General features: G+C 41.1%; 1 protein-coding gene across 3 annotated transcripts; it reads left to right on the top strand.

Moving 5' to 3' along the window:
• LOC138999671 (zinc finger protein 585A-like) lies at positions 1-10,253 on the top strand. Of its 3 annotated transcripts, none has more exons than XR_011469422.1 (2): positions 1-77; positions 6,998-7,186. XR_011469422.1 is itself a non-coding variant. In XM_070401860.1 (2 exons), exons 1-2 carry the CDS (start codon positions 44-46, stop codon positions 10,160-10,162), a joined length of 2,694 nt encoding a protein of 897 aa, XP_070257961.1. In that variant the 5' UTR covers positions 13-43; the 3' UTR covers positions 10,163-10,253. The 3 variants fall into 3 exon arrangements, 1 of the variants encoding a protein (XP_070257961.1); XM_070401860.1 differs by lacking the exon at positions 6,998-7,186 and adding an exon at positions 7,503-10,253 and having other exon boundaries at positions 13-77; XR_011469423.1 differs by lacking the exon at positions 1-77 and adding an exon at positions 6,385-6,833.
• Positions 10,254-16,711: the final 6,458 nt, after the last annotated feature.

The raw sequence follows: 16,711 nt of genomic DNA, 5'->3' as shown, positions 1-16,711 counted from the left end.
GAGCCTCCTTGATGAGGGTCAGAGACAGCTGTACCTGAATGTGATGCTGGAGAACTTTGAACTTATATCCTCCCTGGGTAAGACCCTCCCTCACACCAGTGAACTGCACTTGGCTTTGAGGTTTTCCAGACCCCATTCCCCAGGGTGTGTTCTGTCCTCCCAGGTAGACTGTGGTACTGCTTGTTTTTCCAGTTTCCTGGGTAGTTGCTGTCCTGGGGAGGGTTGGTCTGTTTCCATTGCCCTCTTCTATTCCTGAAGTCCCAATACTCCCCACTGCACTAAATTCACAGGGAAGGATTTGTGCTTGGTAGTGTGTTTGGACCTGAGGGATTCCACCTTGTTCAGTGAGGAAAGCATTTTCTGTGTTCTTTTTGGTAATTTGTACATAGTTTTTGAGGAATTGTTTCTAAATCCTTTTCCTGCTTAATGACTCTTTTTTTTGCTTAAATATTCTCTTGACTACCTTGTATATTTTATATATTAATTCCCTATCACATCCAGGAACACATATTTTTGCATGCACTTAATTGTGCTTTTCAGATGCAGATATTGCTGCCCCACACCCACTTTTCTACAAAGTCCATATTTTTGGCAATCCTGCATTCAGCAGGTCTAGTGCCACTATGTTTCTAGCAAGCAAAGATGCTTGTTACTAGTGCTTAGCAATAAAGTATTTTTTTAAAATATAGTTTATTGATTTTTTACAGAGAGGAAGGGAGAGAGATAGTTAGAAACATTGATGAGAGAGAAACATCGATCAGCTGCCTCCTACACATCTCCCACTGGGGATGTGCCCACAACTAAGGTACATGCCCTTTACCGGAATCTAACCTGGGACCTTTTAGTCTGCAGGCCAACGCTCTATCCACTGAGCCAAACCGGTTTCGGCAGCAATAAATATTTTTAATGAAGTTATATAGAGTTTGGTTTTCAGACAACTCATTGCATTGTTCTTAGCCTCCAGTAAAGTATTAACATAACTTTATTACTCCCTGGGAACTCCAACTATTGTGTGAATTTCTATCTATATCTCAATATTCTCTTTATTGTGCTGATCAGAACTGCATTCACAGTATCTCCAATCGATTCCTTCGTAGAATTTCCAAGTATTTTCTTCTGTTCTCTAGATTTCCTTTCATTTCATTTTGTTTATTGCTAATGTGCTGTGAAGAAGCTTTTTTCTTTATTTGGTGCCATCTGGACTGTTTGTTTTTCCTTTTTTGTCTAGTGCTGTTGTCACATTCAGAAAATCCCGTCCAAACAAAACTGCAACACTTTTTCTCTAGGTTGTCCTGAAGTGTTTTACGTTTTAGCGCGCACATTTAATTCTGTCATGCAGGTTGAGTTAAATTTTATCAGTGGTGTTTAGTATTGTTGTGTTTACATGTGAGTATTGATTTTTAGCAGCACCATTCATTGAAGAAACTATCTTTCCCTTGCTCTGTGTCTTGCAGCTTTGACAAAAATGACTTGAAAGGATGTTTTGGTTTATTTCTGTGTTTTCTGTTCTGTTCTATTGATATATGTGCCTGTGTTTCTGCAGCAACACAGTTTGCTTTCTTTTTCTTTCTAATAAATTGAAGTCAGAAAGTATGATACCACCAGCTTTGTTCTTGCTCAAGTTTGTTTTTGCAATTCGAGTTTTTAGTTCCATACATTTCAAGATTCTCTTTTCATTTCTCCGTAAACACCAAAATAATTATCCTCAGCATTGCATTTATCTGTAGACTGCATTGTGTACTATGGATATCTTCACTATATTTCTTTTTAAAAATTCTTTAATGTTTAAAGTATTACATACAGTATTACATGTGTGTCTTCTTTCCCCCATTGACTACAAATGAGTGAGGTGATGTGATATTTATCTTTCTCTAACTGGCTTATTTTGCTTAGAATAATGCTCTCCAGGTGCATCCATACTGTTACAAATGATAAGAGTTCCTTCTTTTTACAGCAGCATAGTATTTCATCCTGTTGATGTACCACAGTTTTTTAATCCACTCATCTACCGATGGGCACTTAGGATATTTCTAAATCTTAGGTATGGGAAATTGTGCTACTGTGAACATAGGGGTGCATGTGTCCTAACGATTTTTGTTTCTGATTTATTGGGATATGTTACTAGAAGTGCTATTACTGGGTCAAATGGGAATTCAATTTATAATTTTTTGTGGAAAGTCTGTACTATTTTGCACAGTGTCAGCACCAGTCTCCATCACCATCGGTCATGCCCAAGGGTTCCTTATGTCCACTTCCTCACCAGGACTTGTTGTTTGTCCATTAGTTGATGATAGCCATCCTGACAGGTGTGAGATGATATCTCATTGTGGTTTTGATTTGCGTCTCTCAGATAATTAGTGACTTTAGGCATGTTTTCATGTGTCTCTTGACCCTCTGTATGGCCACTTTTGAAAAGTGTCTATTCAAGTCTTTTGCTTATTTTTTGATTGGATCGTTTATCTTCTTTTTGTGAGGATGTATGAGTTCCCTGTAAATTTTGGAGATTAATTCCTTACCAGAGATAACATTGGCAAATGTCTGCTCCTGGGCTTTCTTGTTTTTGTTGATGGTTTCATTTGCTTTGCAGAAGCTTTTTATTTTGATGTAGTGCCATTAGTTTTTTTTTTCTTACTTTCCATTGCCCTCAGAGCTGTATTTGTGAAGATATTGCTGGCACATATGTGTGATATTTTGCTGCCTGTGGATCCTTCTAAAATGTTCCGGTTTCTCCTCTCATGTTTAAGTCCTTTTCCCATTTTTAGTCTATTTTTGTGTATCGTATAAGTTGGTGGTCTAGTTCCTTTTTATGCATGTATCTGTCCAATTTTCCCAACACCATTTATTGAAGAGACTGTCTTGATTCCATGGTATGCTATTTCTCTCCTTTATCAAATATTGAGCATAAAGGGCTTGGGTTGATTTCTGTGTTCTTGGTTCTGTTGCATTCTTCTCTGTGTCTGTTGTTGTGCGAGAACCAGGCATTTTTGTGCTGTTGCTTGGTATCTGATCTTGTGATTCCTCCAACTTTGTTCTTCTTTCTCAAGATTGCTGTGCCTATTCGGTTGTTCTTTTTTTTTTATTCCATATGAATTTTTGAAGAGTTTATCATAGGTCTGTGAAATATGCCCTTGGTATCATTTAAGGAGTATTGCATTGAGTCTGTAGATTTGTTTGGGTAGTATGGACATTTTATTGATGTTGATTCTACCAATCCACGAACACGGTATATTCTTTCATTTGTTTATATCGTCTTCTACCTCTTTTTTTCAACTTCTTGTAATTTTCTGGGTACAGGTCTTTGACTTCCTTACCTAAGTCTATTCCTAGGTATCCTAATATTTTTATTGCAGTGGTAGATAGTTTCGTCTGTTTGTTTCTCTTTCTGTGAGTTGATTATTGGTGTATAAAGAAACCATAGTTTTCCGAGTGTTAATTTTGTATCCTGCTACATTGCTGAATGCATTTATTATATTTAGTAGTTTTTCACAAAGGCTTTAGTATTTTCCATGTACAATATTGTATCATCTGCTAATAATGACCATTTTACTTCTTCTTTTCCTATTTGGATTCCTTTCATTTCTTCTTCTTGTCTGATTTCTATGGCTAGCACTTCCAGTCTTATATCAAAGAGGAGTGGTACAAGTGGGCATCCCTCTCTTGTTCCTGTTCTTAGGGAAAATGGTTTTAGTTTTTGCCCATTGAGTGTGATATTGGCTGTAGATCTGTCACATAAGGCTTTTATTTTGTTGAGGTATGATCCCTGTAATCTCAATTTGCTGAGAGTTTTTCTCAAGAAAGGGTGTTGGATTTTGTCAAATGCTTTTTCTGCATCAATTGATATGATTGTGATTTTTGTCTCTCATTTTGTTTTTATGATGTATCATATTTATTGGTTTGCAGATATAGGACCATCCTTTCATCCCACAAATTAAATCCCACTTGGTCATGGTGCATGATCTTTCTAATGAAATGCTGGATCTGATTTGCCAGAATAAGGTTGAGGATTTTAGCGTTGGTAGGGGTCACTTCAACTACAGCGGGTGAAGTGCTGTGAAGAAGACACCCCTATGGTACAGGATTTGCTTCAGTGGGGCTTTGGTGCTCAGTGAATCTGCCCTTAAGTGTGTGGCTTATGGATGTTAAGAGTTGTAAGCTGCTATGGTATGAGACTGACCACTGGGTACACTGGCTCTTTGTTCTCCTGGGAGTTGTAAAGTCAGCCACTGCCTGGAGACACCCAACTTAATCTATAGAGAGATTTGTAGATTCTCCTCTTTGTATCGGGTGTGGAAATGCCCTGATGAGGCCCAGCCTTGAATTAAGGGAGGCTAGTGCTGCTGCCGTATCTTGGGCCTTTTATTGATAGGTTTGGGCCTCCCAGACCCAACTGCAACTTTTTTGACAGGATTTAGCCCGACAAGAGAGGCCATTCATATAGAAAAGGTGCTGCACATAGCCTGGGTGGGGTTTTAAATGGGATAAAGTAAGGTCTCAAGGAATCCCCAGGGTGAAGCCAACTGAAATGATTGTCAATCAGACCTGCGACCTGGGATGTCCCAATGTAGGTATGATGACGTCTGCCAGCACCTCCGTCTGGGAGAAAGCCACCCCTTAGTTCCTGCCCCGATACCAGTCAGTCCACTTTCTCCTCATATATGTCTTCATCCGCCCCTTCCCCCCATGACCTCCTGTCCTGGGAGGTCAGGGGAATCAGTTGCTTATAAGTTCAGTATTCTCGTTTCGTAACATCAACCTCTCTTATGCTTTGGGGTTCATAGTGTCAGGTGTAATGTCTTACGTTTCATTTCTTTTTTCATTCCGTTGAGGTTTTTTTTTCTTTTTTGTTTATTTGTTTTTGTTTTTTTTTTCTTTAGTCTAGCTCAGCGGTGGGCAACCTTTTTGTGAGTGCGTGCCAAGACCAGCAAAATCTCTGACTCAAAATTCTGCGTGCCAACCGTAATTTTTTTAGAACAAGTTACGCCTACTTGATATCTCTGGTGTACGCATGTGAAGAATCTTGATGAAATATTCCGAAACCGGTTTGGCTCAGTAGATAGAGCGTCAGCCTGCGGGCTGAAAGGTCTCAGGTTCGATTCCGGTCAAGGGCATGTACGTGGGTTGCGGGTACATCCCCGGTGGAGGATGTGCAGGAGGCGGCTCAACCACAGTCCCCTCCTCAGGTACAATTATTTGCTAGAATGGCTCACAGAACTCTGGAAGGAATTTACTTATGTTTAGCATAAGTAAACATACAACAAACAAAAATAATGAACACAACATTATGTTGTATTCATTATTAAGACTACAACTCCAGCCAAAACCAGTTTGGCTCAGTGGATAGAATGTCGGCCTGCGGACTGAAAGATCCCAGGTTCGATTCCGGTCAAGGGCATGTACCTGGGTTGCGGGCACATCCCCAGTAGGAGATGTGCAGGAGGCAGCTGATCGATATTTCTCTCTCATCGATGTTTCTGACGCTCTATCTCTCTCCCTTCCTCTCTGTAAAAAATCAATAAAATATATTTAAAAAAAAAAGAAAGAAATCATAACATTCATTCCAGCGACAAAAACACAGTATATGGTGATGAAAAATACATTTAGTGTTTAATGTATACATGTTATGTAAAATTATTTATTTATCTAAGATGCACCTACACTGAATTTATCTCAAAAAGAAAAGTCGATATTGAGAAAAAAATTGTAAATGAAAGATTATAAGAGAGAGGTTCGCATGCCAGCATGTAACAGAGATTGCCCACCCCTGGTCTAGATCAAGGTTTACCAATTTTTGTATTTGAGAAAAGTACCTGTTAGGTATTTTTTAAATTTTGTCTTATCTCCCTTTAATTGATGCTTGTTCAAATATTTCTTGTGTCATTTCTGTGCAGTCTTTCAGTTTACTTTCTTGTTTTATTTATAGATTCCTGAGATGGAAGGTTAGGTTTTTGAGATCTTTTTTCATAATGTAGGCATTTTTCCCTATAAAATTTCCTCTTAGAATTGTATTTTCTGGATTTTATACATGATTTTGATAGGTTGCCTTTTTATTGACTATGTCAATAGATTGTTTTGATTTAAGTTTTGGGTTTGGCTACCTTGAAATTTTACTTGTATATTTATTATTGCTTTCAGATAGAGAGGAAGAGAGATGGAGAGAAAGAGAGAGAGTAACATCAGAGTGAGGGAGAAACATCAATCGGCTGCCTTCTGTACACAAGCTAACTGGAAATGGAACCCACATACTGATATGTGCCTTGACTGGGAATTGAATCCTCGACCCTTTGGTACTCAGGACGATGCTCCAACCAATTGAGCCATACTGGCCAAGGCATTCTGAGGTTTTTAAACACACAAATTTCCAGGTTTTGTTGTAGAACAGGCCAGTAGGGTCAATGATAGCAGAAGCATAACTCTGACCCTTGTTTTTCACTGTAGGTATCTTCAAATATATTTGTTCACCCAGTGTTTCCAGTCATGCTTTCTGTACAGTTCTCCTTTATTTGTGTCTGTAATACTGTTTGTCTTCATGGTACTCTTATTCCCATTTCCTATGGGGTTTTTGTTCATGGAAAGCTGTCTACTTACACTGGGAAGGGGGAAGAAGCTCATCTCCCTGATCCTGCCATTTTGCTGATGTCATTCACATAGGTCTTTTGACTGTGATCTCATTTGTTCTTTGTTGTTCTACCACAGTATTGACCCTCCATGTTCTTTGCATTATTTATCCCAAGCAATGCCTCAAATGGGATTGAAGGGGAAGAATCATTTGTACATCCCAGAAGAAACACGACTTTATGAATGACACAATGGACCCCAGGCCATCTTTCTTTGGGGTAGGGTCATTGGGGAGGAATTCATGACAGGCGTTTGTTACGTTCATAGCGAGAAACCCAGTGTTTTGTTACAGTTGCCCATTCCTGACACAGTTATGCTTGTTTGTGCTTATTGTTGATACTTTGCCAACTATTTCGTTCTAATTATGATCATTTCTACTTAGATTCCCAGCTCACGGATAACCTTAACCTCCCTGGACCTTATACCTCTGCCTCTTTCACAAGTCTCTCTGTATTGCAAGCCAACATTGGTCCATGCATGTAGCACTTTGGAGAGAACACATGTTATTATATTCAAGTTGTATATCCTGTGATCTAATAAAATTATTTTTTATGGCTCTGAGCAGCTTGAAATTATTCCACACAGACTCACATGGTCAGAATGTAAGGTCTTAAAGGAAGCCATTTGTGCAAGAACAATGAGTAGAGCCTTCCTCTCTTCTTTGTATCTACTGATATGCTTCTGTCGCTATCTTGATGAGGTTTCCATTATCGACTGACTTTTGGGGCCATGTTATTTATAAAAGCAATTTCCTCACTGTCTAACTTACTCATAGTGAAAATCTTTCTATGCAATCATGCCTAGTCATGACTGTTAATCATTTGTGGTGAAGATATTCTGTTTTCATAAGGTCAACATGTACCTCACCAGCATTTCCTTTTATACAGGTTGCTGCTGTGGAGCAGAGAATGTGGAGGCACTGACTGAGCAGAACGTTTCTGTTAAAGTGTCACAGGGAAGAAATATCAAGGTAGCCTTGTCTTCCCAGAAGAGCCACCCCTGTGAGAGTTGTGGGCCCGTCTTGGGAAACATTTTCCATGTGATGGAGCTGCAGAGAACGGAACACGGACAGATACTGTTGAGGTGTGGTTCATGTGCAAAACGGTTTTACTTCAGTGTAAAATTTCATCAGCCACATGTGAGAGAGAAGACTTTCATTAGAGGTGGGGACAGGATCTCACTTGCAAACAGCTGCAATTTCAATGTGACCCAGAAGCATTTCACCTGCAGAAAAGTTGGGCAGGGTTTCCTTACCAAATCAGGAACTCTCCACCTAACGGCTCCTCAGACCACGGACAGTCCCAATGCTATTTCAACAAGTGGGATGTTGTTTCAAAGGAGAGAAAATTGTTACACCAGAAAAGAATGTAAGGATGACATTAGTTGCACCCACATGTTTATTCAGGAGAAGAGTGTCCATGTTGGAAGTCGATGTTTTGTGTGCTCTGAATGTGGAAAATCTTTTACAACTAACTCTCACCTTCATAAACATCAGAGAGTTCATACGGGAGAAAAGCCTTATAAATGCTGTGAATGTGGAAAGTCTTTTACACATAGCATTGGTCTCCAGTATCATCAGAGAGTTCACACTGGTGAAAAGCCTTATCAATGCAGTGAATGTGGAAAGACTTTTACAAGTACCAGAGGTCTCCAATATCATCAACGAGTTCACACTGGAGAAAAACCTTATAAATGCAGTCCATGTGGGAAATGTTTTATTACTAAGACCCAACTTCGTAGTCATCAGAGAGTTCACACAGGAGAAAAGCCTTATCAATGCAGTGAGTGTGGAAAAACTTTTACAAATACCAGAGGTCTCCGATATCATCATAGAGTTCACAGTGGAGAAAAACCTTATCAATGCAGTTCATGTGGGAAATGTTTTATTACTAAGACCCACCTTCGTACTCATCAGAGAGTTCATACTGGAGAAAAGCCCTATAAATGCAGTGACTGTGGAAAATCTTTTACTGCTAGGGCTACAGTACAATATCACCAGAGAATTCACACTGGAGAAGAGCCCTATAAATGCAGGGAATGTGGGAAAAGTTTTACAAGTATCAAGGGTCTCCAGTATCATCAGAAAGTTCACACTGGAGATAAACCTTATAAATGCAGTGCATGTGGCAAATGTTTTATTACTAAGACCCATCTTCGTAGTCATCAGAAAGTTCATACTGGAGAAAAGCCCTATAAATGTCGTAAATGTGGGAAATGTTTTAACACATGCACTGATCTTTGTCTTCATCAGAGAGTTCACACTGGAGAAAAGCCTTATAAATGCTGTGAATGTGGAAAGTCTTTTACACGTAGCATTGGTCTCCAGTATCATCATAGACTTCACACAGGAGAAAAACCTTATCAATGCAGTGAATGTGGAAAAACTTTTACAGGTTCCAGAGGTCTCCAATATCACCAGAGAGTTCACACTGGAGAAAAACCTTATAAATGCAGTGTATGTGGGAAATGTTTTATTGCTAAGGCCCACCTTCGTAGTCATCAGAGAGTTCATACTGGAGAAAAGCCCTATAAATGCAGTGACTGTGGAAAATCTTTTACTGCTAGGTGTACCCTACAACATCACCAGAGAATTCACACTGGAGAAGAGCCCTATAAATGCAGGGAATGTGGGAGAATTTTTACAAGTATCAAGGGTCTCCAGTATCATCAGAAAGTTCACACTGGAGAAAAACCTTATAAATGCAGTACATGTGGCAAATGTTTTATTACTAAGACCCACCTTCGTCGTCATCAGAGAGTTCATACTGGAGAAGAGCCCTATAAATGCCGTGAATGTGGGAAATCTTTTAACACATGCACTGATCTTTGTCCTCATCAGAGAGTTCACTCTGGAGAAAAGCCTTATAAATGCAGTAAATGTGGAAAATCTTTTAAACGTAGCAGTGGTCTCCAATTGCATCTCAGAGTGCACACTGAAGAAAGACCTTATCTCAGCAGTGAATGTGGGAAGTCTTTTATCACTGGCTCTGAACTTCATTGTCATCAGAAATATCATACTGGCGAAACTCTTTATAAATGCAGTGAATGTGGAAAGTGTTTTAAAAGTCGCAGTGGTTTCCAATATCATCTTCAGAGCGTGCACACAGGAGAAAAGCCTTATCAGTGCAGTGAATGTGGGAAATGTTTTATCACTAAGACCCACCTTCGTATTCATCAGAGAATTCATACTGGAGAAAAGCCTTATAAATGCAGTGCATGTGGGAAATGTTTTATTACTAAGGCCCAACTTTGTATTCATCAGAGAGTTCATTCTGGAGAAAAGCCTTACAAATGCAGTGAATGTGGGAAATCTTTTATCACTAAAAGCGACCTTCAGAGTCATCAGCGAATTCATACAGGAGAAAAGCCTTATAAATGCAGTGAATGTGGGAAATCTTTTATCACTAAAACCTGCCTTCGTAGTCATCAGCGAGTTCATACAGGAGAAAAGCCTTATAAATGCAGTAAATGTGGAAAATCTTTTAAACGTAGGAGTGGTCTCCATTATCATCGCAGAGTGCACACTGCAGAAAGACCTCAGCAGTGAATGTGGGAAATCTTTTATTACTAGCTCTGAACCTCATTGTCATCAGACATTTCATACTGGGGAAAATCTTTATAAATGCAGTGAATGTGGGAAGTATTTTAAAAGTCACAGTGGCCTCCAATATCATCATCAGAGCGTTCACACAGGAGAAAACCCTTATCAATGCAGTGAATGAGAGAAGTCTTTTAATACTAGGACTGAACTTCATAATTATCAGTTCATTCAGAAGAGAACACTTAGAAATGCAGTGAATGTGGGAAATCTTTTACAAGTAGCAATAGTCTTTAGTATCATCAGAGAGTTCATACTGGAGAAAGCAGTTACGAGTGCACTTAGTGTGAGATGTGGGGAGCCGGCATGGCCATGGCATACTCAGCCCCAGTGTGCCTTATGTGCCATGCCAGCTCAGCCTGGGTCAGGACCCTGAGTTGGGGCGATGAAAGTATTAAGAAAAGACAGAGAGTCCTAGCCAGTTTGCCGCAGTGGATAGAGCGTCAGCCTACGGACCGAAGGGTCACGGGTTCGATTCCGGCCAAGGGCACATGCATGGGCTGCATGCTCGATCCCCAGTCAGGGTGGTGCAGGATGCAGCCAATCAGTGATTCTCTCTCATCATTGATGTTTCTATCTCTCTCTCCCTCTTCCTTTCTCTCTGAAATCAATAAAAAAGAAATATATTTTTTTTAAAATAAAAGAAAAGACAGAGAAGAGAATGAAAGCTGGGTCTCAGTGTGATGCTGCTCTCTGGTGTGGAGAGAGACAGTGCCAACGCCCACAAGCTGTGTCTTTATTTTATAGCAGATGCCACGAGGCAAAGTAAGGGCGTGATCAAGATGTTTACAACATTCTCGTGGGTTCAAATCCTACTCAAGTACATGCACCTGAATTCTATCTCTCAGGCACGTGGGGCCAAGTGTTTGGACTATAGGTTCAAGCTTACAACTATAGCTATTGGCTATAATTATGCTGAGAAGGCTCTGCCCTCCAAGTTGAGACTTGCACGTGGCAATGAGAGGACTGTGCTCTCTCATCAGTCCAAGGCTTGAACCTGTCCAAAACACTGTAGCTCTCCCCAAAAGATATCTCTCAGCCAAATTTGTAAATCCGCTCTGCGCAAAAGAGTCCAAATATGAAAATTTTTTAAACGTGTGGAACATGTCGTTTCTCTGTTAGGATTTAGCAGTTGTGTAAGAAAATATGTGAGGTCTCAGTCTGAATTACATCTCATACATTTCATCACCTCCATTATGTGATATCCCCCAACTGTTTTTGTTCTGTTTGTTAGTATTTCTGTTGGAACCTTATGTGTCTATATTGTACGTTCCAACATAGGGAGAAGTGTTTCCATGTGTATGTCACTGCATATTTTGGTTGATGAAGGTATTTCACCTGAATCCCCTATAAGGTCCCTACAGATGGCATCAGTCACCATCCTCCTGTGCCCGGGGAAGCTAACTCTGTGGTGTCATTTGTTGAAGAAAATTGGGAATACCTGAGCCCTTAGTTCTTCTTTGTTTCCCTGTCATGAGTTGCCACATAGGAATGATTACCGTTGGTGCCAGTAAACACAAGGTTGGAGAAAAACTGCCATTGTCAGGGACACACTTTCCCTACATGCCAGTGATGAATTTATTGAGTTCCTAAGTCATCAGTGGGAGAACTGCCAGTCCAGTTCTCTTTCATTGCAAAATAATGAAGGCTTTTTTCTAGGACTTCTTTAATGTTGTGTTCTTTTGACTCTTTTGGTTAATTTAGAAGAGAAGGAAATATTATTTTGCCTCTACAATATCATTCCCCTCATTTTCACGCACTTAACTCCTTAGAAAAAGGGAACATTGGTAGGGTTTGGCAGGTGGTGCAGGCTGTGGAAGAATTTACACCTAAAAGAAGCCATGCTGGGAGGAAGTCTGTTTTCCTTTCCAAGAGAAGAAAGGACCAAGTATTGCTTGTCAATACAGGGCAAGCCAGAAAGGCTGGGTTCTGCTTTTCATCAGTGGCTCTAGCTAAGAGAGAACAAATGCAGGGGCCTGGGGCTTTGCTGAAGTTGAGTAGATATGAGGGGCTGTCTTTAAAAGTCACAGTTTGTTTGCTTTCCAGGAGACAGTCTGGCAGATGTATAGGAAGGTGTCTTATCAATATTTTTCCCAAGCCTAAAAACTATGACTAGAGAAAAAGGTATGGAGTGTTCAAAAGAGGCTTGTTTAAAGAGGTGGAAGAAAGGAAACTACGGGGCACAGCTACAGTGTTTTTGACAGGTTCTAGCCTTGGACTGATGAGAGGGCACAGTCCTCTCATTGGCCCTGTGCAAGTCCCAGCTGGAGGGCAGGGCCTTCTCAGCACAATTATAGCCAACAGCTACAGTTGTAAGCTTGAACCTATGGTCCGAAAATGGGCCCATGTGACTGTGTGATAGAGTTCAGGTGCTTGTAGTTGAGTAGGGTTGAAACCAACGAGAATGTTGTAAACATCTTGATCACGCCCTTCCTTTCTCTCGTGGCATCTGCTATAAAATAAAGACGCGGCTTGTGGGCGCTGTCTCCTCATCAGGGAGGCAGCGCCCCACCGAGACCCAGCTTTCATTCTCTTGTCTATCTTTTCTTAATCCTTTCATCACCCCCACTCTGGATCACTCTTGGCCGTGCTGGCGCGGCACAAGTGGCATCCGAGTAGGCCTGAGTTTGGGGGGAATTTAAAAAGTGGTCAGTTGAAAGGAGTCCAAGGCGCAGGCAGAGAGTAAGATTAAAAAGCAAAAGTAAGGTAAGAAGTCCAAAAAACAAAAATATGGTAGGGAGCTGTGGTATGGTAAATTAGCTCGGTGTAAAACATAGGACCCGATCCCAGTCAACAGTACAAACACACACACACACACACACACAAACATGGGCCAATGGTTAATTGAAACATTTTTAAAGTAGGCATTTTAAAAATTTCTAAGGTAGAAATAAGTGGGGAGAAACCAAGATGGTGGCATAGTTAAACACCGAAATTTGCTTACTCGAACAGCCGCTTCAAAAATACAACTAAAAGACGGAATGGATATCATCCAGAACCACAGGAAGGCTGGCTGAGTGGAAATTTTACAACTAGAAGGAAAGAGAAAAGCATACTGAGCCTTAGAGGAGGTGCGGTGCGAAAGTAAAATACTAAGGTGCGGAGGTGCATGAGGAGCGGGTTGACGGCTGAGGTCGCTGTTGTAGTTTTCAATTGGGAGGGAGTCTCAGGCTCTGAGCTCCAGTTCCGGGCGAGACTCTAGGGACCCAGTCTCATATGGGAGAAGCAGGACTTTCTGGCATCAGTCGGAACTCGAGGGCAGCTTTCTGTCAGAGGGGCTGCCAGAGATTTCCAGGATACTGAGAAGGGGAGACGCCATAACTGCTTTCCCCGCCCTGTTGATCCAGTGGGACCTGCCCCGCCCAAGCCCTGCCGGGAGGCGTTTGCTGGATAGCCTCAGGCAAAGACTAGATTAGCACCTCCCTAGAGATCCAGGAGCCAGGAAACCCAGAGGTCAGAGTGGGATCCAGTTTGCCGCTCCGTGGAACCATAAAAGACATGCTCAGGAAGCAGACTCAGTGAGCACCAAAGCCCCATTGAAGCAAGTCTTGCCTCAGAAGGGTGTCTCCAGGAAAGAAGTTCTCCCACTGCAGACACAGCTGATTCTCACAGCCAATTGGCCTGGAGGTCAATTCCTCTCAGTGATACCTACAACAATCAAGACTGCGCGCAAAGACCACAAGGGGGTGCACCAAGAAAACATAAAAAATGCGAAGACAAAGAAACATGACAGAAATGGAGGATATAGAGCTGAAAAACACACTTTAAAGGCCTTTCAGTAATTTTCTAGAAACTGCCGATAAACTTGATGAGATCCTCAAGAAATCTAATGAGACTCTCGATGTTGTGATAAAGAACCAACTAGAAATTAAGCATACACTGACTGAAATAAAGAATATTATACAGACACCCAATAGCAGACCAGAGGAGCGCAAGAATCAAGTCAAAGATTTGAAATGCGAAGAAGCAAAAAACACCCAACTGGAAAAGGAAAATGAAAAAAGAATCCGAAAATACGAAGATAGTGTAAGGAGCCTCTGGGACAGTTTCAAGCGTACCAACATCCGGATTATAGGGGTGCCAGAAGATGAGAGAGAGCAAGATATTGAAAACTTATTTGAAGAAATAATGACAGAAAACTTCCCCCACCTGGTGAAAGAAATGGACTTACAGGTCCCAGAAGCGCAGAGAACCCCAAACAAAAGGAATCCAAAGAGGACCACACCAAGACACATCATCATTAAAATGTCAAGAGCAAAAGACAAAGAGAGAATCTTAAAAGCAGCAAGAGAAAAACAATCAGTTACCTAGAAGGGAGTACCCATACAACTGTCAGCTGATTTCTCAACAGAAACTTTGCAGGCCAGAAGGGAATGGCAAGAAATATTATAAGTGATGAATACCAAGAACCTACAACCAATATTACTTTATCCAGAAAAGCTATCATTCAGAATTGAAGGTCAGATAAAGAGCTTCACAGATAAGGAAAAGCTAAAGGAGTTCATCACCACTAAACCAGTATTATATGAAATGCTGAAAGGCGTCCTTTAAGAAGAGGAAGAAGAAAAAGGTAAAGATACAAATAGTGAACAACAAACATGGATCTATCAACAAGTGAATCTAAGAATCAAGTGAATAAATAATCTGATTTATAGAATGAACTGGTTATTATAATAGAATCAGGGACATAGAAAGGGAATGGACTGACTATTCTTGAGGGGTAAAGGGGAGTGGGAGTTGCAGGAAGAGACTGGACAAAAATCGTGCACCTATGGATGAGGACAGTGGGTGGGGAGTGAGGGCAGAGGGTGGGGCGGGAACTGGGAGGAGGGGAGTTATGGGAGGAAAGAAGAGGAACAAATGTAATACTCTGAACAATAAAGCTTCAATTAATTTTTTTAAAAAAAATTAGCAGAAGCAACTTCGAGATTGCTATATAGCTGAAGACCCAGAGAAAATTCCTAGTTCTATCTTCCGTTTGTGGTCCCTGATTTAGGACTACCTAGAGCCCCTTCTTGAAAAGGGATGGATGAATGTGGCAGGAGATGTCAGACAAATAGTAGAAAGTTACCAGAGGCTTTGACTCTACTTGTATCTTCGGCACATCCATTACCTCCTCCAGTCCCTGGAGCTACCATTCCTGTGGGGGAAAGCCCTCTGGACAATGTGCTTCCCTCCAAAACGAACGAGAATTGGAGGAGGTGACAGAGAGGGAACAACATAGGCGGAACTGGAATGATGGTGGTCTAATGCAAGCCTTCGGGAAGTTTACTGTTACTCATAAGCCTCTCCAGTCGCCTTCTAAACAAGCAAGAGCAAGCGTGGGATCTCTGTCTCTACTCCAGTGGTCTCTGTATGAGGCTACGCAGGCTGGGGAAGATACTTTAGGATTTAGTAGCTAATCATACTCTTAAAATGCAATTACTAAAACAAAACGGAGGAGAAGAGGTTGTGCTTGTATCTTTCTAGAAGGAGCAGTACAGCCAATTTGGGTGCCAGAACAATGGACCCAGAGAGGCTCCTTGTCCCTCCATTCGAGAGACTGAGAGTTGCCCCGATGACAGCAAAGAGTAATAAAAAGAAAAGAAAGGCTAGATAAGCTGTAGAAATAGAGAAATAAGCGATAGCAAATAAGCTGTAGAAATAGAGAAATAAGTTGTAGAAATACAGAAATAAGCCGTAGAAAATAAGCAGTAGCAGCATTAAAAAAGTACAAATAAGCTGTAGAAATAGAGAAATAAGCAGGGGTTGAGACCCAGGAAGGTTTCGGCAGGGGCAGCGAAGCCTACCTATAGTTCATAGTTAGAGGTAGAGAAATAAGTAGGAAATAAGCAGAAGAAATAAGCTGTAGAAAGTAAGCGGTAGAAAGAAGCAAAAGAAAGTAAGTGGTAGACATTAGAAAATGAGCGGTGAGAAATATGCTCTAAAAAATAAGTGGTAGAGAAATAAGCTGTAGAAATAAAAAATAAGTTGCAGAAATAGAGAAATAAGTGGTAGAGAAATAAGTGGTACGAAACAAGCGTTAGGAAATAAGAAGTAATTAGGAGATACAAAGTAAGGTAGAAATCTCCTAGGTTTTGTTTAAGCCACTGTACAGCAAAAGATGACTGTGGTTGATGATGTTTAAGGAAGTAACTTTTATTTCTGACCTAGATTGTAAGTTCTTGTGGCAGTTGCATTGTTTCTAGGCTTTGGTTATCTTTGCTTGTGTGACCGGACAGCTCCCAGGGACTTCGGGTCTGTGTGACACGCCAGACTCGAGTTGGAGGTCTCCAGCTCTGCAGGACCGAGGGCTGCTCGTTTTCATGCAGCCATGGCTAGAGAAAGAGGCTGAGAAAGGACCAGACTTCCACCTGTGCGGACGGGGCTGGTTTGACTGGGACTGGTGCGGACTCAGTGCCAAGGCCAACCACGCAAACAGCCTAATCCAGGGGACTAGTTTTGCATCAAGGACATCTTTCAATCGGCGGGATATCAACATGCAGTCAGCTGAAGAAG

The sequence above is a fragment of the Myotis yumanensis genome, unplaced genomic scaffold (genome assembly GCF_028538775.1).
Source record: "Myotis yumanensis isolate MYYU_CA2020_CCGP unplaced genomic scaffold, mMyoYum1.0.hap1 SCAF_23, whole genome shotgun sequence".
Classification (NCBI taxonomy): Eukaryota; Metazoa; Chordata; class Mammalia; order Chiroptera; family Vespertilionidae; genus Myotis; species Myotis yumanensis.
The sequence above is the reverse complement of the archived record's forward strand: the minus strand, read 5'-3'. Positions and strand labels throughout refer to the sequence as shown.